The following is a 23261-nucleotide window of genomic DNA, read 5'->3' as shown; positions in this document are numbered from 1 at the left end:
AGTACGAGTTTTTGCAGAGAAAATGAGGCGCACACGACGAATCTCATGTGCTACCATGACGTCACGAATGTTCAATTGTGACGTAACAGTTGATTGAAATGCATGGCTCTTTGGGAGTTAAAATGGAAAATATTGGGCCAATATAGCTCTTCGGACTAAAAAGGTTCCTGACCACTTGCCTATAGAGTAGGCTACAAGCTGTAAAATGTCAAATGATAAGTTCACCGACAGTGCAAAATCTAAGATAAAAACAAAATGCAGGTTGCAAGAAAATTTTAACTTTGGAAACAATTTTGAAATTTTTTGACCTAACGCTACAATTTTGACGAACTTTTTCGACATGTCAAAAAATCGCCCTAGCAATAACAAATTCTATTAAACTAGGCGTTTTTAGCCAGGGTTGATGGGATGCATGAAATTGTCTTTTCACCGCCAGTCCCAAGAAGAACAACATAATGAAATAACAACAAAAGTCAATTGATTTAATTCGATGGCTGCATTTGTTTGTTTTCCACTAGCTGGTCGATGCGTGGCGCACGTTTGCTCACAGCGCATCGAAAGTCATGCAGGGATGCAACAAGTCGGTTTCGTTTCTTCGACTTGATAGTCATCGGGATGAAAATCCTTTCTCCCACTCCCACGTAGAAGTTTCTACTTATCAGCTGGGGAATAGCGTGAGAAGCTAGCATCGAGTACGAGGAGGCCATGCTAACCCAGAAGTTTATTAGAGAACAATCTTTGTGTTTCGTCTTTGCTGTCTGGTCATCATGGATATCTATGAGCTCCTCTTGCTTCCCAGTCCCTACAGGCAGGTCGGCTGGATCAACAGAGAATGGACCCGTCATATAGGCACAACATGTCACCTCCGGAAAGTAATGCCTCAACTCAGCATTGAGCAGGAAGAGATGATCAATGATTTCACGGGAAACTTCACACGACGAGGAAGACTTCAGAAAATCTCAAAATCAACCCCACCAACAAGATAGCGTAATGGTGAAGCGTCCGGCTGCTTGATCGGTAGGTCGTGGGTTCGATCTCCGGCCGGGTCAGACCAAAGACCTGATTAGTAACTCTGGTATCCATGACTTCCCTGCTTGGCGCTCATACATTACTGGGATAGCATGGAGGGGTGGTGCATGACTTAGAAATCCGTAAAGGCTATATCTGCACTTCCTTGTCCAGTAGGGCTCTTCAAAAATCACTTTTTTCTCAAATCGTACTGGCTATTTGATAAAATTGTTAGGATACCTAATTTAAGCCTACACACAAAATTTGGTTCAATTCCAGCCAGTAACTGCTTTGCTACAGAAGTAAGTTTCTATTTATTATATAAAAATAAATAATAAAAAATTGGTTGGTAACCACTGATGTAGGGTTACCATACGCGTGCTCTTTCTCTTTTGAAAGTGTCCTCGGATGACGCCCAATTGTCCTATTTTTTGACTATTTTGACTCTTCTTTAAGAATTTTGGTTAAATATAGGATAAAATTCGACTGAGATACAGTAAATCATCAATGATGTAACGCTCCGGCGGCTATTTCGTGAGCTGAGCCGGAAAGTTGACCATTTTTTTAGTCAACCAACCACAAAGTCGGGAAAAATTTACCATTTTTTCTTGATTTCACTCCAGTATTGTAAGTCTGAAAATTTTGAAAAAGTGTCCTCTCTCCGATGCTATCTCTACTTCAAGTCATTGCACCATAATTACCGAAAATTGCTAACATTATTTAACTGAAACATTTGTCAAAGGGTGGATATCTTGAAATAAAATAAATATGTGATCACAATATTGCAATTACCATGAAATAATTGCCAGTCTATTTCAAATGTAGAATACCACAGAAATATTACAAGAATGTCGAGACTTTGAACTATGGTTAGTATGTCACAGTCACATAGTCTCCATTTGATATAAATTCATCGGTTCGTCAAGAAGGCAGAGTTGACAATTGAGTGTTACACAAATTATACACATTCATGAATCGGTTCTTGCTTGACACTGCAAAATTCGGGAATAGAAACAAATAAACAAACAAACAATACATCTGTATTGTACGAACAATGAACATGTATTGTTTGTTGCAGTGCGTAGGCACTGAAGACAACTTCCGTTACCTTTGCAGTTATGATCATTTCATTTAAGCAGGATCTCATAAGAAAATAACCGTTATACAAAAGTGAGTATACGGTATTCAATAAGAGTCAACTGGATTTCAACGCGAACACTCCTCAAAAATGTAGCAAGTAGTTGAATACGAGAATATAAACGAAATCACCTCTAATGACACGACATATTTGAAAAAAATTACATGCATGATTTAATTAAACAAATAAGAAGTTTTAAACATATTTCTTGTAATTCGTTTTAATTTAAAATACTTCTTTATTTGCTGTCGACGATGAAGATTACTTTGCTATGACCTCGGTATACTATCCTTATCGAGATGGAGTCCATCGAGTATAAGGATGCCATTCTCAATGAATGAGCCTAACAGGAATTTACCAGGTCTGTATTCCTGAACTTGGGTTATAGCGCGCGCTGCTATGCCATCTAGGTCTTGATGAATTTCCTGGACGTTCAGTTCCTCATTCAGTTTTACAATGGTCCCTTTCCACAAGTTAGCGTATTTCAACGCCCTCGGCCCTATAATTTTTGCCGCCGCGTTGCGTACAAAGGGATATCGCGCTATATATTTGTCGGTCCATTCAGATATAGCGGGCAGTGGCACCCAATATCCGCCACTAGGCGATCTACGTACATTGTCCGGTGATCCATGCAAGCGAATGACTTTCTCGGTCATGCCGGATTCTACATTGACGACGCTTATCCGTTGTCGCATATTTTCGGAAATGAGTAACTTTGTTTCGTCGCGCATAAGTTCGATTCCGTTTGCGAAGCAAAGGTTATCCTTTATCAACGTTGCAGTCGTTGTGTTATATGAAACTCTGAAGACACGCCCGGTGCATCTCGATTCCAGGACACTGTAAATAGTATCCGAATACTGCCATCGCGCGCATGCGTCGGTGAAGTAGATATCTCCATTCGCAGCTATTGTCAAATCGTTCGCAAACTGCATCGCGGGCGACACATCGTCGAAACCAATAATTTTCCTCCAAGCCATCGTCTTAAGATTCATCGAAAATATTCCTTGATAAGCGTCGGCGAAGAATAGTTGCTGCTGAAATAACCTCATTCCGAGGGGTCGTCTCGCAGACCTACCGCTACCAACCGTATAGTCTGCGTCGCGCGACAAATCAACTATACTTTCAGAAGGACTACCGGGGTTTGTGATTTTCACTAGTCTCCCATCGCTTAGTCCAGTGTACCAATTGCCCTGATCATCTACGACGATAGATTCTGGTCCGGGTAATTCGGCGAGCACTCTTTTACCAGTCTGTAGGTTCGAATTGTATTTCTGGTTCAACCCCATACCTGCGGCATCGTGACTGTCAAGTGCAACGATAGCGGATATCGGTGACGTGGCATGCGCGAAGGCAATAGCAGCAAAGAGCGCAGATGTTACTGCTACAACAGCAAAGATTAGACTCGTCCAGCAGCTACTGGATTTCTCCTCATCCACGCGCGCATCTCGTTTTTCTTCCCTTCCTGCTGCGTCGGAGCGATTTTGACGACGCCGGCGCGCCTGGCTATTGCTTTTACTATTCTTTCCCATTATATAGCTTGCACCGATAACTTGACTTGCCAAGAGTTTCTAGTCAGCAGCGTACCTACTGCCGCATTATACTATCATTTATGTTTGTTCAGCAACGCCGCTCTGCAAACACGGATCATGAGATGATGGAGTCACCTTAGGAGAGAATTCGTTTCCGCTACGACCAAATCGTCGCTCGAACTCGGTGAGAGGCGAGTATATCCAAGATCCAATTAAATAGTATATTCATATTGAAATGAACCCGAATATTTTCGGCTGACACTCGTCAGGGGTAATCGTCAGCAACTAGTAGAGAATTGGAAAGAACATTGTATATCAACAATCGTATCACAAAATATGACGTCACCAGCATGAAATGTCGTGAATGAGAGAGCGTTCAATGTACTATTTTTAGGTACACGAACTCCTTTTGTTGACAGAGTTTTGGTTGGTGTATTTTGATAAAAGTTGATTCCAAGGCACACAAATGGAATTGTGAGCGGCCTCGCCCTACGATTCGAAATCGGTCGTCTCGATAATTATTCGCACAAATCGGATTATCCAACAGATGTTTGCCGATGGCAGAATTAATGGCCTTTGATCGATCAGCATCAATCTTAAGTGGATGAGTTAAGGGTGAGCTTTTCACTGAGCGTGTTCTGATAAATCTGGGGACATGTTGGTTTATGCGGTCCTGCAGACGTCTTGACGTTCTTCCCACGTAGCCACAATCACAGTGGCACCTATATTCGTACACTACATTACTTTGCTGAAGTGCAGGAAGCATGTCTTTGCGTGTTGCGTGTTTGCTGACCTTGAAGAAAAACGGTGTCCTAACGGCAGAAACATACAGCGCCATCAGACCAACGGGATCGCAAAGACCACGCATGTACGGACTGCCAAAAACTCACAAAGACAATGTCCCAGTGAGACCTATACTTTCCATGATCGGGTCTGCTCACCATCAGCTGGCAAAATGGCTTATTGACATTTTGGAACCGGTTCGGGAATTGTACGGCACGGAATGTGTTCGCGATTCGTTCACGTTCGCTGGTGAAATACGAAACCTGGATTTGCCGAATCCAGACGTGTTTCTGAGCTCATTTGATATCTCTAGTCTGTTTACGAACGTTCCGCTGCATGAGACTATTGATATTTGTGCAAACGCGCTGTACGGTGGTAAGTTACCACCACCATCAATCCCGCGTAACGTCTTTGTTGAACTTTTACAAGCGGCAACTTGCTCCGTGGAATTTAGCTTTAACGAGGTCATGTTTCGCCAAATAGACGGCTTAGCCATGGGTAGTCCCCTGGGACCTATTTTGGCCAACATTTTCGTAGGGTATTACGAGGGCGAGCTTCTCTCCCAGCGTGAGTCCGCCAAACCACTATTGTACCGCCGATACGTAGATGATACATTTGTCATTTTCAGGAATGAATCGGAGTGTGACCAATTTCTCATTCGCTTAAACTCGCTTCACCCGGCCTTGCAATTCACAATAGAAAAAGAACGCAATAACTCATTATCATTTCTGGACGTATTAGTTGAAAAGCGCAATACCAACAAATTTGAAACGTCTGTTTTCAGGAAACCGACATTCACAGGCCAATACCTTCGCTGGAATTCATTTAGTCCTCGGCGCAGAAAAATTAACCTCATAGGCACACTCGTGCATAGAGCGTTGATGATATGTTCGGGTAACAAACTGAGTTTAGAACTTGACTACATCCGAAAAATCTTACTGGATAACGGTTACACTGAACACGTCATCAGCCGCGGCATGGAGAGGAAATTAAAGCAATTCAACGCAGAAAAACGAACAGAGCCCACCGCACGAACAATAAAAGATGTTTATATCCATCTACCTTGGATTGGCCCCATTTCCACCCGCTTTGAAAAACAATTGATTTCTGCTGTCAGTCAGTGTTACGACACAGTCAAAACCAATGTGATTTATACAACAACACAACTGCTTCCTTCAACACGCAAAGACATGCTTCCTGCACTTCAACAAAGTAATGTAGTGTACGAATATAGGTGCCACTGTGATTGTGGCTACGTGGGAAGAACGTCAAGACGTCTGCAGGACCGCATAAACCAACATGTCCCCAGATTTATCAGAACACGCTCAGTGAAAAGCTCACCCTTAACTCATCCACTTAAGATTGATGCTGATCGATCAAAGGCCATTAATTCTGCCATCGTCAAACATCTGTTGGATAATCCGATTTGTGCGAATAATTATCGAGACGACCGATTTCAAATCGTAGGGCGAGGCTGCTCACAATTCCATTTGTGTGCCTTGGAATCAACTTTTATCAAAATACACCAACCAAAACTCTGTCAACAAAAGGAGTTCGTGTACCACCTAAAAATAGTACATTGAACGCTCTCTCATTCACGACATTTCATGCTGGTGACGTCATATTTTGTGATACGATTGTTGATATACAATGTTCTTTCCAATTCTCTACTAGTTGCTGACGATTACCCCTGACGAGTGTCAGCCGAAAATATTCAGGTTCATTTCAATATGAATATACTATTTAATTGTATATTGAAGTTCTGTACCTCCAAGAAGCTCTTCAAATATCCAAGATCCATAACCACCAGAAACTGCAGCATTAATTGATGACTACTATTACAGTTATGGAGTAACTTACGCCGTGACAAAGAATTGTATTGCTGCAATTTGGTGATACAAACATAACACATAATGTTGATTAAGTGTCGAAAATGACGATCACAGCGAAAAAGTGTTTCATAATAAAGGAGAAATCAGCTACCATAGACCAACAAGATAACTCCTAATTACGAATAAATTTGGAATTGGTGATTCAGGTTAACATGGTGCAGTGTGCATTAATCGTCCGAGATCAAGAAACGTGTAACAAACTTTATAAACGGAACAGAGTGACAGGAAACCATCATCACTGCAAGCAGAATCTGAAGTACAATTTTGGATAGAATCGTTGGCAGACGACAGACTTCTATCATGAAAATGAAAAATTTATTTGGTAATAGATACCGATACTAAATCTATCGCACCTTCCATACATTTCAGGTAGCCTTGATCATTAGCAGCAATCAATGATACATATGCGAAAAAAAATTGGCAACGACAATGGGATGCAGTAACAGCTATGAGTGTGCTTCCGAAGACGACTCCTCCCATCTACTACCGATAACATTTTTTACATCAAGTATCATTGTCCGGCCTTCCTCCGTTAATTCATGTGGGTTTTTCGAGAAATAGATTTGAATTATTCTTAGCAAGTACTGTTTAGGATTCTGCTTAGTTGACAGTATGCGAAGAAGCGACTCCGCATCCCGTTTGTCTCTTAGGGCCTTTCCGGGATTACTTAAAGCTGTGTCTCTCACCGTTGTGTATATGAATGATGCGAGATCATCGGAAAGGTTATAAAACACTAACGACATTCTCTCGGATATGGGAGTCGATTTTAATACCCTTTCGAAAGTAGGCGGGTCCAATAATTGATTTTCCAGGTGCATGAGAAGGCCCTCGCGAAGATGATCCATGCGCGAGAATCCCGATTTTTCAAGGTTACGTATACCGCGCAAACAAGTTAGAACTTCGCTCGGAAACATTTCGTTAACCCTTTCCTCGATACGTGACGTCAAAAGCAACATTGTGTTGCTCAGTGGCGGTATTCCCAGCTTCACAAAAGCAGCGAAAAACTGAGAAAGATAATACGTAGACAATGTGGAAGATGCTACTATAGCTTCTTTCAGCAGTATTTGAAAACACACGTTACTGTGCAAGCCACCCACAGTGTCTGGGCTCCATTCATCTGTAGTTTCATAGTGTGAATCTTCGTTTTCATATTGAACGCTGCGATCACTCTTCTTGATCAAAGCCGCAAAGTATAATCTTATCTCTTCTGGAAGGAGCGTGCCCGATGTGTAAGTTTCTTCAAAATCCTCGAGTACACCGTGATTCGTGGGAATGCTACTTAGCGTCGATTGCTTGGCTTTTGTTGGTGCCAAATCTGAATTCAATTTTTGTTTCAAATCGGACAAGGTAAAATCCTTGGCAACGTAATCTTCAATATCACTCAGCATTTTAGGAGTTTCAATTCGCTTGCGTGATGAATATCGACAAACAGATGAACAAATAAATTTCTCGACGTATCGTCTTTTTAATCCAGTCGCGTATACAAGTAAAGTGCGCTGAATCATGATGTATCGAGCTTTTTCTTGGCAGTTGCCAATTTTCTTTTCAAAGTATCGTGCCTCCACTCCAACCAACGCCTTCTCCAGTAGCAGAGTTGATAACCTGCCAGAAATCCAACAAAAAAGCAGGAGACTGATGAAGCTATGAGGGTGATATCTCTACTTTGAGTCATTGTACCATCGTTACTGAAAATTACAATAACAAAATTGAAACATGATTATTCATAGCTTAGATATCTTAAAATAATATACAGACAAACATTTGAAGACAATATTGCAATTACCATTACGTAGCAGGCAGTCAATGCCGAGATTGAAATACCACAAAAATATCAGGAGAATTGGAGTCTTTGAACATTGGTCAAGACATCACAGTAAAACACACTCCCAATCTGACATAAATTCATTATTCCTGAAATTGTGACGAAGAGTTGGTATTGGAGTATGGCACACTTAATATACAGGTAGCTCATGAATTCGTTCTTGACAATGGAAAATTTGTGAATGGAAACAATACATTTGAAAAAGGGAATTGTATGAACATAAACATATATTTTAAGTTGGAATACACAGTTGATAAAGACAAGAGAAAACTTCTGATATTATTATGATGGTTTATATTCTGCAGGATTTCACATGCAAACAAGCATAAATTTTGACAAAAATGTCCATTATACAATGACAAGAACAATATTCAGTCGACTGGATTTCAAATCGAGCACTGCTACTCAGACTGATTAATTTTGAAAGTATACGATTTTTCTGACCACTCTTCTCCATGTACCAATTGCGTCAATGACCTTTCGACAAAATAAACCTCATTGCTTTGGTCAATAAGAACTACAGTTTGCATTCGGGTTCCATAACCCGGTAAGTTTGCTATTTTAATAGAACAATATTTCTCCAGAATAGGGTCACTTAATTTGTCTTGGGCTTGCTTCTTTACATTTGGATCAGGGTACAGACAAGTTGTGTCAGATAAGAGTGAATGGAATAAAACAGTGGACACATGGGCTTTGTCCGTGTCATGGACCAATTCTGTTAACATATTTCGGAAAATTTCTTCGCCACGATTCATTTTCTTCCAATTTCCATCAAGGGAAGTACACGCAACAGTGACTACATCATTGGTTATGACCCTTGGAGACTTGTTATCACAGTTGCTGTAGAAAGCAGTCGTCACTTTACCAGATTCATTCACATCTCCCACTAGTACATTGTACTCTCGAAAATCCTTTGTCGCAATCGATTTCAGGTAGCCAATCGGGCTCCCTGCATTTTTTAAAAAGTCCATGACGATATGCCCTCTTGAAAGCTTGCTTTGGTCTTGGTTGTGGGAAACAAGAACATTGGTTAATGCGGCAAACTTTCCTGCTTTGCTAACACCCAGCCAGGTTCCGTTATTCCCCGCTTCTATATCAAGCCCGCATAAAACATCCTGTTGTGACGGTAAAAATTCTGCGGGATGTGTTCGACGATGCATATATTCATCTCTGTTTGCTGCCAAAATTAGTTTGTACTGGGAATCTCCTTTGTTGTTTTGATAGAGAAATACAATACACATTTTCCAATTATTCCTACCAAATGAAACAAGATAGTGTAGGCTGCAGAAAACATGAAAAATGCAGCATTTATCAAATTGCATTCCAAGTGAACCAATTTTCAAGGCATATAAACAAAGGCACGTCATTTTGCTAGGATTCGGATACGATTTTTTCAACAATGCTCTGAATTGCATCGAGAGTAGCTGATTTTGGAAAACTTTTCACAAAGCTTTCCCCTTTTTCCAAGCATCGCGTCAGTTGAGGATCTAAAGGTACTCGTCCAAGAAAGGGTACATTCTCATCTTTTGCCAACATTTCACCACCTCCTTGAGAAAATATAAGGGAGCATTCGGAACAGTGTGGACAAACATATCCAGACATATTTTCAATGATTCCAATCACAGGGAGCTTGGTCTTGCGACAAAATGTGAGTTCTCTGCGGACGTCGGCAATCGCAACAGCCTGCAAAATACACGGGTCAATTACAAATAACAAAAAGAAAGATCTGGAATTACTGTAGAGTCATGGTCCACTACCCCTATGGAATGTTTTCCGCTATTGATTGCCAAGAGGTGAATTTCCAGGTGACTCAAGCAACTAGTTGCCACAACAATGTCCATGTAAAGCAGAGGTTCATAAACTTTCATACACTGACATGTATGATTGATTAATGCTTCATTAAGCATATTAAATAGCTTGGGGCAGGGTTTACTAAAATATGAAATATAAAAAGCAGGAATATAAAGTGAGTCGTGCATAGATTATTTAGCTACATACCATCATTTCTATAAATGAAATCTTCAAACAGTCTGGCGGTATAGCAGCTGTGCATGGTTGAAAAATATAATTTTGATAACTACACTAGGCACACATGATTTGGTTCCATATGAGTTATTCTTTGTAAGTGGCAAAGATTTATCTTGCAAACTTGAAAGCTCAATGTCACATCTGTGATTTAAAAACATGGGATTTGAAGACTCTGACCCGGCATAAGGATGGAATGCTTATGTGAACTTTTTAATGAGAACTATATCATTACATATTTTAAACTTTTGCTGTGTAGGCATTCTGACTAGTAATTTAGTACAGAAGAATGTCAGGGTTACATTTGCAGCAATACTTTATTTAGTAGGGCCTATAAGCTTGATCAACAGAGACAAGCATCAATTACAAACCACTTGTTATCATCACAAAGCTACAAAACTGCAACTGAAATCTTGTGATCTATTCAAATTAACAAAAAATATCAGCGTACCTGCAAGTGATAAGCTAAGAATTCGTGTAACAACGGAAGTGCTGTACAGGGTTGTAATGACTATAGTCACTCAACTTGACTCGAGTAATTTTTTTTTAAACGTTTAAAATGACCTGACTCAAGTCAATTTGTGTATTGACCCGACTTGTATTCGAGTCATTATTCATGACTCGAGACTTGGACGGCCAAGAAAGACAATTCATTGTAACTTTGAAGAATCGTAAATTCACCAAATTATTGGTATTTCGTCTATTTGTCTTGATACTTGGAAAATAGGGCCAGAAAATGTTAGGACTGAGGAAAATTACAATCTTATGAATCCGAGCCATTTTATATCACTTTAGCAGAGTTGGGAAAAGTAGGTTGAACCGGATTGAAATCAAATCTGACTCGAGTCATCAACCCTCTACTCTACTCACTGACTTGAAACTCGGGCTACTTGACACGGTAGGAATTGAAAATGACTCGAGTGGAGTCAAAACTATATAAGTGAGAGTGACTAGTGATTCGGAAGCTTGTGACTTGGTTACAACCCTGGTGTTGTACAGGAAATGTAGCTGTTCCCGAAAGAATTGTATTGAGAATCTGTGAACAGATTTGAGTAAACTTGCTCATTGGGCGTTTTCACAATTCTGTGAAATCAATTTCCAAATTTTGATGTTTTGCAAGTGTTGACTGGCCAAATGAGAGAATGATTGCTCTACCAGTATGCTATGTAATTTACCTGTATGAGATTTGACTGATTGTTGAGGCGATAATATGGTTGAAAAATATAATTTTGATAACTACACTAGGCACATATGATTTGGTTCCATAGGAGTTATTCTTTGTAAGTGTATGAACAGTTCTCTGCTTGAGAAAATATTTTTGAGAATATCCCAAAATATTGTGATGACAACAATACTTCAACTACTAAGTCACTGGTTCTCGACCGGGGGTCCGTGAAGCATTTTTGGGGGGTCAATCAGGTTGACATCAATCAGGTTTCGAAACATTTTGGATTTGAGGTTGTCAGGCAGCAAATTAGTGAAGAGTCGTTTAAAATTGAAACCTCGTCACGAAATCCATTTTTTTCCTTTGGTGCCTTATATGCTGTGATTATATACCGAAAGGTGTTGTCGGAAGCGTTACACAAAATTATATTACCTCTACCAACTCCTATCTTTTTATCAAATCAAAGGCACGGATTTTCAAGACACGACCACGTATTTCAAGAAATGCCGCTGCAGACTTTGCTTTGAAATGATAAAAGTCTACCCAATTTCTACATATAGTAAAATGTTGTTTTCAGGACAAGTCATTTTGTTGGTGTTTATCACTAGCGTACAATTGTTATTTGCTCAAGACAGATTACTGTTGCAGGATAATTGAGATACATTTGTACTAAAACTTGAGATGGTCCCCGGGTCCGTGACGGCCCAAAAAGGGGTCCGCGAAGACAAAAAGGTTGAGAACCACTGTACTAGGACATAACCAGTGCCTGGGAATCAGAGTGTAGCACGAAGGCTGTCCTTTTACTGATCATTTGACCATGACTATCTATGTATATCAGTTACTCAGAGATGTCAGAGTGAAATGTTATGTAAAGTATAGAACTAGGCACTCAGTCGGCTGTCTCTGTATTCATATTTTTGATTGAATAATAGTATGATGAAATGTCTGATTGATATCTGTTGCACCATGCAATGAAACCCAAAATACCTTTAGACACTGGGGAAATAGCATGATCATAGTTTTCAGGCTACAAAACTGCTTATATCCTTGAAATCACTATTGGGATTCCTTTTACTGCATTGTATTTATTCTCAGCTTTCATATGATACCTTGCTCAATAAATTTGGAGTGTACCTTTTATCACAATTCGACCCAGAAAATTGTGTCACGCATGACTGATTTCTTGGGGGGTTCAACTGTCACTGCTCATTTGACCCATAACCTTTTGGAATATGCAGTAAATTATTATTTACATTTAAAGTTCAGTTAACAGAGGTCACAAAAACATTGATTCACCCGCGAAAACTCAAGCCCATTATGTGTAAACATAGCTGCAAAATAAGTTGTTCAGAAAGGCCATTTTGACATGGTTCAACGAACGCAAAAAGTGGTATTTTTCTTATTGCGATAAAATCTCGAAGGCTTGTCCGATTTTGATAAAATCAAGTTTTTTCTGATCAGGCGATCAATGTCTCCCTTTGTGTGCGATTTGAAGAAAATCCATGACCATAGGGTTATCTTTTGAAAAAAAATCCGTTGATTTGGGCTGGAATTACCCATAGTTGAGTGTTGAGCTTGTTTTCGCGGTCTCAATTGCTGGTTTGGTGGTGGAGGGAAGAATGCAAACTCAAGATCAAGCAGTAGCTTATTGCTGTACTAGTATTTTTATTAAATTTCGTTTCTTTTGTTATAGATGAAGTAGACTTGGACTCTTAGAGATGATGTATTTTATAATGCTTACCAAGAAAAGGGCTCGTAGCCCCTAGGGGTCCATGGCCCACCACTAATGTAACCTATAATTGAATTACCATACTTCATATGACGGTGGGTAACATATCATGTCATATATTGGCCGCTCTAGTGTTAGCCGAACCTAAACATACCTACCGTATCATGTTTTTGGACTGCAGTAAAACCTATAAATACACCGGTATATGGTCAACATCTACCAAATGATGTATATTCTGATATATCATACGAATAATTGTAATTTCCAATGGTAGTCGGCCTGTGAAACGTAATTTAATAGATTACCTGAGGAGTAGTAACAAGTATTGCACCATCAATTTTCCCTTTCAAATTTTCCAAAATGGCTAGATGCTCATCACTGGTACCAGGCGGAGTGTCAACTACCAAATAGTCCAGTTCATCCCACACCACATCATTTACAAATTGCTTTATCATTCCATTTTTCTTTGGACCTCGCCACACAACAGGATCGTCCTTGTGACTCAGTAGAAATCCAATTGACATCAACGATAGATTTTGTGACTGATCAACGTAAATCGGGACCCAGCCATCATCACATTGGTGCACTGTGGCATCCTGCATACCAAGCATGTGAGGTATGCTTGGTCCACACAAGTCTACATCGAGTATCCCAACTTTTTTCCCCGCATATGACAAAGCCAAAGCTAATTGCGATGCAACAGTACTCTTCCCAACACCTCCTTTGCCAGACAGTACAATTATAACATGTCGCACTAGATCTAGATTCTCCATCCTGGTACTGATTACAAAAATAAGTTGTTCACGCACTGGACTGGACGCACATGGCAAATGATACCATAATATCATACTGATAGCCGTCGAATTCTAAAACGCAACGGTGACACCGCAAAAATCATAAGCAACTCAGTCACAACAAGGGTTAAAACCGCTCTGACGCCAAACGACAAGTATGCGATAAAGGAAAACTGAATTTTTTCATAATTTGATGAGATGAGCCTTTGCAATTTGCTGTTGTATGATTATTGCGCAATAGCAATCAACCACGCATGATGAATTTCACCCAACCATGGAAAACTGAATTCAACTGAGCTATATTTCACCAGATGATAAACATGTAGAATCATTGAGGATATTATTCTCGAATGTCCTTCGATAATATTACGATTTCACTGCAAAGTGCAGACCAACTAACGATGCAATCAACGGCTATGGCAGGACAGCAACAGGTCATACGGTCATATTAATCGCTTTTGTAATAAATTGTACCATAAGACTTGTCCATCTACTTTTCCAATCATTCAAATAGCAGTAGCATACGGTCATTATACTTTACAATCAACTCTACAGCTGTAAACGACTACGGTGACACCGCAAAATTTGTCTCATTTCATCACCGGACTGGGAAGTATTTTTTTTTATTTCCAGGTCAAAGTTACGAGGAAAATTGATGAACTGAGGTCATGAATGAATTAAACTTGCATTTCATAAATTTCGTTCAAATATCTATATTGAATACTCATGTCATCAGGAATACTAGTACCAACAAGAGGCGCTAGAGATCAAGTGCCGTCGCCTAGCAACGATAAGGGCAATCTGTGTGTGGGCCATTCGTGCACTGCGTATTGAATAGGTATAATAGATCATCGTTTTCATCCGTCTCCCCGCGTAAATGTGACGTGTTGGTGTCCAAAACAAGCCACAGGTGCCTCGGGTACGTCAGGTGCTAGTTGATGTTACGTTGATAATATAACAGTGCAGTAAATCGATAAAGATGTACGACCGAGCTCCTAGACCGACGGCTAATTATCCGGATGGTAGTACCACTGATAACGTCGGGCCGGGTTCGTATGATCCCAGGGTTCCTAGTGCAAAATGGATGAAATCGGACGGGTACGCTCCATTCCTTTCAATGTCAGGAAGAGAGACTATGTTTCAAGTCGGCGACTCCGTTATAGCTGCTCCGGGACCTGGAGCGTATGACCCAAAGAGACCAAATCTCAATGTTAAAGGTGGAAGAACCCTTGCCAATCAAGAGAAAAGATTTACAAGCGTTGGAACGGAGCACCGAATGACCCCGGGTCCCGGAAGCTATAATCTGTCTAAAAAACAAGATTGGATCAAGCCAGCACCAGCTCAAATGCCTACTTTCAATGAAGAACCTCAAAAGCAGCATAAAGTAATAATCACGAGTAAAGTCAGGTATCTGAGGCAGCCAGATGCACCTTCAATACCTAGCCCTGGTCAAGCATATGGCTACGAAGAAACGGATGACGGAACATTACAAAAACAAGCACCACCCCAGAGAGACGCAACACTGGGACCTGCTTTTTATAAACCTACGATCAAAGACACCGCTCCGACGCAAAAATACAAGGGAATCCATTTTGGGGCCTTGCGATCCAGTCGTATCAAATTCTCTGGGAAAAACGGTCCGGGACCTGGAGAATACAACCCATACAAAGACACTGCCGAAAATGACAGGAGTATCATTCAACTCGTCAACCCCGACGGTAAAAAATTCGAGTCTAGATTGCCGAGATATCACGAGATCGTTGTGGCAGAGGAAGAGAAAAAGGCAGTTCCCGGTCCGGGAAAATACGAAGTGCCCGGGCAATTTTCCAAGAAGCCAGTACCTATCAATACAGAAGGCTTGGAAGTTGAGCATCCCCCGTTCATGTCGCAGGCAAAACGATTTGACAGCGGTTCGAAGATAACTCCGGCTCCGGGGGCGTATAATGATCCCCGGAACGCACTCGAAGCCTTGAAAAAGGTAACTGGAATGAAGCACAGTCCGTTCGGTCAAACAGCTGTCCGGTTCCACTCGGAGGGTAAAAGCAAGCAAAATCCGGGCCCGGGGTCTTACAACGTTTTCAGCCACGGCATGGCACAGGAAAGTCTGAAAAAAGCCTACTTGGAGAGCACGCGAAGGGGTGCGTTCGGAACTACGTCATCGAGGAGCATGCCTGTAGTAAAACGGCATCAAGTCGCAGGCCCCGGGCCGTCGCATTACCAGCCTAAAAATAAGCCAGAGGAACGCTACAAAAAACAATTGACCTCCGCTTTCTCATCCTTAACAGATCGGCTGCACTCTCCAGTAGCGCAAACGTTGAAGGAAAACCCGCCGCCCGGCTCTTACGAAGTTGCCAACTCTTTCAGCAGGACGCAGGAGAAGCGAATATCCATGAACCCGCGAACTAAAGAGGCTCTGTTGCGTAATAGAGCGTTCATGACGTCGTCGGATCGTTTTGCGCCGCCGAGAGACATTGTGGTGGAACGACCCGAGGCTGATATCCCAGGTCCTGGCACTTACAATGGGAGCGAAATGAAAAAGAACGTAGCGCTGGCTCTTATCGTCAGCAAGGACCATCGGTTTAAGGAAACGAGAAGAGAAGACGTTCCCGGTCCCGGAGCTTATGAACTTAGCCCGCTGATCGCGAATACCGTTTTGAAAGGCACATTCAACGCAACGCTGCACAATCCGATCGCTCCTGTTGTTGATAATGATCGAACACCAACGGCGAGGCAGGCTTTCTTGTTAGGGGTGTGATCGTGTGTGTGCCATTTTTCGTTACTATGCTACGTATTTTATCATTGACGTAAAATTTTTCCTTTTAGCTTAGGCGGATTTGAAGTGTCGGATATGCTCAAATCGCTTCAGCAGTCGAATAAATATGTCGACAATACTGTGCGTTTTTCTTGTGGTAATTCTATCACTTTGGAACAGGGATGGGTAGTATTTTTATAGGGGAGGCCGATTCATAATCTGAATCTATATGCTGGACGCACTAAGCGTATTTATAATCAGGGCCCGAATATTGAGGCGAGTGCTGCGCTGTGTGTAAAACGAAATAGTGCATTGGAATGTCGAGTAGGCCTACGGCGCGTAAGCGACACCAACGCTAGCTGGTTCGAGCTTTGGCTGCGCCAGGCATCTGCATGTCGAGGGTTTTTATCTCGGCTCATCATTGCATAATATGCGACAGGTACAACGTCTTGAAAAGACTGAAGGATGGGTTAGTCTAGCTCGAATAACGTCGGCATGCTGCAGCGACCCGAATAGAGACGCGCAGAACAGAGTTAACACTACAAATCCGAATCAAGTCAGGTAAAATCAATCTCACTATCACTAACGTATACGGTCACAGTAACAGAACAAAAAGAAGAGCACTCTTGCGTCAACTATGGCAACAAGAATGAGCAGGAAAGAACGGCGCGTGGTAGCGGGGGACTTTAATGGGGTTGACAGCTGCGAACTCGACCGCGAACCGCCTAACATAACAAGACTTGGTGTTCCAAAATGACTTCCAAGTAAAATAGCGAAGATGGAAGACGCTGCATCCAGCCATATACGAAACCAAAATCGAATGATGGGAAGCCGTCAAGAGAAAACTAAAGCACCTCGCTGTGAGACACCACCTGGAAACTCTAATAGAGAAGCGGTACATCAAATTGAAGGAGGAGAAAGAGCTCGAAGAGGTAAGACAAAATTTTCTACGAAATAACATCTCTGAAGTAGAATACAGAAAAATAAAGAAGAAAATATAGAAGAGGAAAACGGGAGAGCTATCCAAGCTTTAGGCAGAAGCAAAGGCCAAGCGAGAAACGATCCTGGACAACAATCCATACTTCTTTTGTCAGACAATAAGGAAGAGGAAGGAGGCGGTGAACATCGAAGAAACGGAATCGAACCCCTGGGTAGGATGGGATCAGCGCGGAATTTTACATTGAGAACAGGGACACGATAGCCGAAGATTTGACCGAAGTGTTCAATGAAATTTACACTACGCAGGAAGTATCGAGCGGCCTCGCAAGAGGAATTCTTAAAATCATTTACAAAAAGGGTGATGCAAAAAATATAGAAAATTACAGACCATTAACACTTTTGAACTGTGACTATAAAATACTAAGCAAAATTCTTTCCAACAGAGTAAATAAAGGCGGCGCTGCCGAACATCACGCATCGGCACCAATTCGTAAACCCGCCCAACACCATCGGGCAGCTGAACCTCTTGATCAGGGAAGCAGCATCAGAAATGAGTTCCAAAGAACAAGACGCGATAATATCTATCGATTTCAAAAAGGCATACGACACTGTAGATCACAACTACCTACAGCAGTGGTTCCCAACCTTTTTCGACCCATCGCCCCCTTTTCAAGGTCAACACCGATCATCGCCCCCAAATTTTGTGTACCGAAAATTGGGCATACAAACTGTAATCACCGGCGGGTTGACAAAAAAAAGGTCAAATTTTCGGCTCGATGTCTAATTTGACATACTTTTGTAACTAAGTTACCGTGGGTTGACTAAAAAAAAAAAGGTCAGCCGTTTTGACGCGTCATCGCCCCCCTATCGCCCCTTCGCTATTTTCGCCCCCGTCGCCCCCTTTGTCCATTTTCGCCCCCTGTCGCCCCCTTCGTTATTTTCGCCCCCCTAGACCGCCAAATCGCCCCCTGGGGGACGATATCGCCCACGTTGGGAACCACTGACCTACAGGAAGCACTACAAGCGGCAGGCTTCGGGCCACCCTTTCGTGAATTCTGCCTGCAAGTATACGAAAAGAGCACATCGCGAGTCTCAGTTGGGGGAGAATTGGCAACGAAATAGAAATTCAGACGGGAATTAAACAAGGCGACCCTATTTCGATGTATCTGTTCACCCTTTGTTACAGAGCCTCAACCATAACCTAGCCGGGTACAGACTGACCGGACTCAAGAACAGAATCACCACCCTGGCGTACGCCGATGATGTGACAATAACGCTGGCGAAAGTACAAGATTGCGAAAAGGCCGTGCGCATCATCACCCAATTCAGAAAAGCAGCGGACTACAAATTAATTGAAAAAAAAAGGAATAAAAGTTGAAGCAGAAGGCCAGTACAATACAACAACGGCGATCCAATGGGCCGATGAGGTTAGCAGGAAAAACAATAGGCCACAAATTGCAAGTAACAGAACAGCAATGGCAAGCGGCAATTGGCAAAACAGAGCGACGCATCCAAGAACTGAAAAAGATGAAATTTCAAAGGTATGAAAAAATATAACTAATACGGACCAATATTCTTCCTGTGTTCGCATATCACGTCACCACATCGAGAATGCCGAAGGACCTGAAGACCAAACTGAGAGGACTCATTATGTCATTCCTGTTCGGCATGAACAAGAAGGTGGATTACAACAAAACAATTCAAAAGGAGGAGATCGGAGGGCTCGGCTTGACCGACATACCAAGAATCACGGATCTCATCTTCATCAAGCCTGCAATCCAGTATTTAAAAAAACTCGGGGAAAACACGGATACAGAATGGGAAGGAAGATTGGCGCACCGGCTGGCAATCATCCTCGACAGGTACAGAAATATCAAATTACCTAATAACATACCTCATGCATCTCAGCCGCAAACACACTGGGTGGAAGTGAACGAAACAATGAGGGAACTGGGAATTCTGGACGCAGACTACGAAAAAAGGAAGGTCGAAGGACATATACCTGGCGACAATCGCAATGCAACACAGAAGAGAAATCATACGGGCAAAATACCCCACGTGAAAGTAAAGAGACTTCAACTGGGATGCGGCGCATCAAATAGGCCTACTTCACACCATGGATAAGTTGAACGCACGCCTGGTCGAACCAACTGATAAGTGTGTACTCTGCGAAATTCGAACTGAATCTCATGTCCATATTTTTACCCAGTGTGATACCATTACACCAGTTCTAAACCCAGGGTTATAATGACTCGAGTCATGACTCGACTCGAGTCAGACTCGAGTCACGATTTTCTGATGACTCGACTTGACTCGAGTCATTTTCTCAAAATACGGAAATGACTCGACTCGACTCGAGTCAATATGTGTATTGACTCGACTTGGACTCGAGTCATTGCGCATGACTCGAACCAAGTCATATGACTCGAGACTCAGACGGCCAAGATCGACATTTCATTGTAATTTCGAAGAATAGTAAAGCAACCACCCTATTGGGGCTTCGTCTATTGGTACTGGTACTTGAAAATGCGACCAGAAACTATTAAAAGTGAGGAAAATTAGTATATTATAAATGCGAACCATTCGATATTACCGAATAGGGTTATAACAGTGGGTTTAACAAGACTTTAACTGGAAACTGAGCGGTCAACACAATGCCGTGGACTCGGACTCGAGTCATTATCCCATGACTCGGACTCGAACCTCTGCTCGATTACTTGGACTCGGACTTGACTCGGGGCAAATTGAAAATGACTCGACTTGACTCTAGTCAAAACTATAAAAGTGAGATTGACTTGTGACTCGGAGCCTTGTGACTTGGTCACAACCCTGTCTAAACCTCATTTTAGGAGCGTGGGAACAAGTCACGGCAAATACCGAACAAAGAGCGAACATGCAGACCATACTTCATATGGCACCCAAACGACCAATCAGATGGTCCTAATCTCTATGTACATGTACAAACAGGCGATATGGACTGGAAGAAACAAGAAGCTACACGAGACGCGCAAGATAGATCGCCATGTGGCTGCTGAATTCCTTCAAGCGGAGAATATAACGATGAGGAAACCGATCCCGCAAGACCCGCAGTTAGAAAACATCATCTCGAACATAAAGAACAACATAATGAGGTGCACCATCCGATGAAGCGAAATTGAAATTCGAAATTATTGAGTTTATGAAATTTGAGTGTTGCGCCTTCTTACCGCTATGCGCTTTCCATTGTGGAATTTAACATACCATAACAACGTAATAAACAAAATGTAGCGCAGAACAGAGTTAATGAAGAGTGGGGCTGCCTAAGAGTGGGGCTGCCTAAGAGTGACAGGTGTAGTACAATTTGTATAGCATGGAGTACATACCTTGTGACTTACTTGTAACTTTAAATAACGTATAACTCATATCGTCAGGACCGTAGCCACATCCCAAATTGAGGAGGGGGGGGGCGAGCGAGCTCGAAGGGGGCCCAAAATTCTTTCGTGAATTTACATAAAATATAGAGTATGTAAGAGCTGTCCCAGCAGCAAAAGGGGTTAAACCCGCTCAGACGCCAGCCCGCCACACGCCAAACGCCACCCTGCGGCTGAATCTCTACGTGGCGTCTGGCGTGTGAACGAATTGAAACGCAGAACGGCGGCAGAATTGCTACATGGCGTCTGGCGTGTGAATTGATAGAAACGCAGAGTGCATGGCGGGTGATTTGCTACATGGCGTTCGGCGTCTGTAATTTTGAGACGCCGTGTAAAATATCGTGCGCATGAACTGAACCAGAATTTTGTATTTCTTTCTGATTCGTGATTTAATTCAATTTCCCGGGTTTTGCTAAATCAGTAATTCTCAGATAATTAAAAAACTGCGTACATCATTCTAATTTGGACGAAGTTATTTCGATTGCTCCAATTGCTGACGATTACCCCTGACTAGTATCGGCGTCTAGTCTCTCCTGCCTCTCTTTACACTCGCATCTATCTCATACCTATCTCATATTCTCAGATAATTAAAAAACTGCGTACATCATTCTAATTTGGACGAAGTTATTTCGATTGCTCCAATTGCTGACGATTACCCCTGGCTAGTATCGGCGTCTAGTCTCTCCTGCCTCTCTTTACACTCGCATCTATCTCATACCTATGCACCATACCATGCATATACACATGGGTTTGCGAGAATAAATATGCAATCTTTGTACACACACACAATAATCCCTTTTATCAATTTTTTTGTAACATGTTATGGAGCAACCGAGCCCGATGATCCCTGAGAAACCATATCAAAATACCATTTATCTGTTGGGTCAATGCAGACTGCATAGGAAGGGTTGCTAGAAGTTTGTGGGCATCTATAGTTAAGCAATGAGATCTGGAATATGTTTTCTGGCATTATTTGCATTCACTGGCGTAGCCAGGGAGGGGCGGAAAGGGCGATCGCCCAGATCCATCACCCCCCCCCCCCAAAAAAATGTTCGTAAAATCAATAAATATTACAGTATTTTGGGGCAGATGAATGCAACCTAAAATTTTCTTCGCGCAATTCAGTGTCCGTACATATATGTTGATTTTATTGTCGTTATCTCGAGAGAAATTTCTTCTGCAAACACCCAATACCCATAATTGAATTTAGCTGCATTTTCAATTATGAGAATACAACAGTACCAGCAGATACACTAGAGTAGCCCGAGGTCGTTGGGTTGATTAAGTCTAGGGGTGTCAGTTCTGTATAGGGGTTGGGGACTGTTAGTTCCGGCAATTTCCGTTCCGGGACACACGAAAACATATAAAGTAGGCCACACGCGACTCCGCAAAGTGCGCTCCCTAAATGATTGACGGCCATAAACCGACACATGTATTCAGAAGCTTAAGATATATATTTCCGGGTGCTTAAATAGCTGCCGCCTAATGATCCTGTCCCTGCAATTAGACCCCTCCGACATTAATGCGACTGGCACAAGAAAATATCGCCCCCCCAGCCCCCGTTAAAAAGTGCTAATTCGAAATCGCACGAGTCTGATCAATGAATTTTTTTTATTTATTTGGTCTGGTATGTATCTGCGATTCCAATCTTGAAAGTAGCGCCAATTAATACCAGAGATTACTAAATAACCGTGCTTCAACGAAGTAAAGTGATAAGAATGGACACCACTTGCTCATATACACGCACGATCCAATATTATTGATCAAATTCTTCCAATTATTAAAAAAAAAAAAATTCCGCTCCGCGCAACTAGGCCCAAAATTCGCACTGATTGTTCATCACTTAATGCCAGCGATTTGGGCTCGTCCGTGAAACGATCGCCCAATACAAGCTTTAGTTGGCAACTGGGAGCTTCCATAGGGTGTGTGTGTGTGTGTGTGAGCGCGCGTCTAATAATCGTATGTATAAAGGGTATAGTGATGAAATTGCCCATGGAATTATATACGGTTCTGCGAGGTGTTCCCACGGGGAGCTTCACTAAACTGCCCCCCTCAAATAAATGTTTTCTGGCTACGACCTTGCATGTGAGCGATCTTTTGGGTGGTGACAGCTTTCTCCGTAAGACATGAAGTAACAGCAATAAATGACAATTAACTCTCCCGCCCTGCGCCCACCCTCTAGACAGGGATTCTCAAACTGGGGGGGGGGGCGTGAAAGCATCTGAAGGGGGCGCGAAGCTGCGGTCAACTGAAAAAAAAATTCTCTGGCTACGCC

General features: G+C 42.1%; 5 protein-coding genes across 5 annotated transcripts; 1 reads left to right on the top strand and 4 right to left on the bottom strand.

The window, feature by feature from the left end:
• Positions 1-1740: 1740 nt before the first annotated feature.
• Positions 1741-3859, bottom strand: LOC145450542 (adipocyte plasma membrane-associated protein-like). Its single transcript, XM_080329064.1, has one exon. It carries the CDS (start codon positions 3673-3675, stop codon positions 2416-2418), a length of 1260 nt encoding a protein of 419 aa, XP_080185190.1. The 5' UTR covers positions 3676-3859; the 3' UTR covers positions 1741-2415.
• Positions 3860-6319: 2460 nt separating this feature from the next.
• LOC145450543 (uncharacterized) lies at positions 6320-8053 on the bottom strand. Its single transcript, XM_080329065.1, has one exon. It carries the CDS (start codon positions 7853-7855, stop codon positions 6797-6799), a length of 1059 nt encoding a protein of 352 aa, XP_080185191.1. The 5' UTR covers positions 7856-8053; the 3' UTR covers positions 6320-6796.
• On the bottom strand, positions 8033-9539 carry LOC145450544 (transport and Golgi organization 2 homolog). Its single transcript, XM_080329066.1, has one exon. It carries the CDS (start codon positions 9537-9539, stop codon positions 8574-8576), a length of 966 nt encoding a protein of 321 aa, XP_080185192.1. The 3' UTR covers positions 8033-8573.
• Positions 9454-13973, bottom strand: LOC145450546 (cytosolic Fe-S cluster assembly factor NUBP2-like). The gene is made up of 2 exons (XM_080329067.1): positions 13397-13973; positions 9454-9855 (listed from the first exon to the last, which is right to left on the bottom strand). The coding sequence occupies exons 1-2, from the start codon at positions 13937-13939 to the stop codon at positions 9544-9546; spliced, it is 855 nt and encodes a 284-aa protein (XP_080185193.1). The 5' UTR covers positions 13940-13973; the 3' UTR covers positions 9454-9543.
• Positions 13974-14664: 691 nt separating this feature from the next.
• On the top strand, positions 14665-16776 carry LOC145450540 (sperm-tail PG-rich repeat-containing protein 2-like). The gene has a single exon (XM_080329062.1). It carries the CDS (start codon positions 14865-14867, stop codon positions 16638-16640), a length of 1776 nt encoding a protein of 591 aa, XP_080185188.1. The 5' UTR covers positions 14665-14864; the 3' UTR covers positions 16641-16776.
• The last annotated feature ends 6485 nt before the right edge of the window (positions 16777-23261 follow it).

This window comes from Botryllus schlosseri, chromosome 11 (genome assembly GCF_051294905.1).
Source record: "Botryllus schlosseri isolate E-star chromosome 11, Bs_hap1, whole genome shotgun sequence".
In the NCBI taxonomy this organism is placed as follows: Eukaryota; Metazoa; Chordata; class Ascidiacea; order Stolidobranchia; family Styelidae; genus Botryllus; species Botryllus schlosseri.
This window is presented reverse-complemented; position numbering and strand designations above follow the sequence as displayed.

What these genes read in the sequence shown, in the direction of transcription:
- LOC145450540 (XM_080329062.1), top strand. Translation starts at nt 14,865, where the DNA reads ATGTACGACCGAGCTCCTAGACCGACGGCTAATTATCCGGATGGTAGT.
- LOC145450543 (XM_080329065.1), bottom strand. Translation starts at nt 7,855, where the DNA reads ATGATTCAGCGCACTTTACTTGTATACGCGACTGGATTAAAAAGACGA.
- LOC145450542 (XM_080329064.1), bottom strand. Translation starts at nt 3,675, where the DNA reads ATGGGAAAGAATAGTAAAAGCAATAGCCAGGCGCGCCGGCGTCGTCAA.
- LOC145450546 (XM_080329067.1), bottom strand. Translation starts at nt 13,939, where the DNA reads ATGATATTATGGTATCATTTGCCATGTGCGTCCAGTCCAGTGCGTGAA. An exon ending in TACTTGTTACTACTCCTCAG is followed by an intron (nt 9,856 to 13,396) that starts GTAATCTATTAA and finishes TGTATTTTGCAG; the next exon opens with GCTGTTGCGATTGCCGACGT.
- LOC145450544 (XM_080329066.1), bottom strand. Translation starts at nt 9,539, where the DNA reads ATGACGTGCCTTTGTTTATATGCCTTGAAAATTGGTTCACTTGGAATG.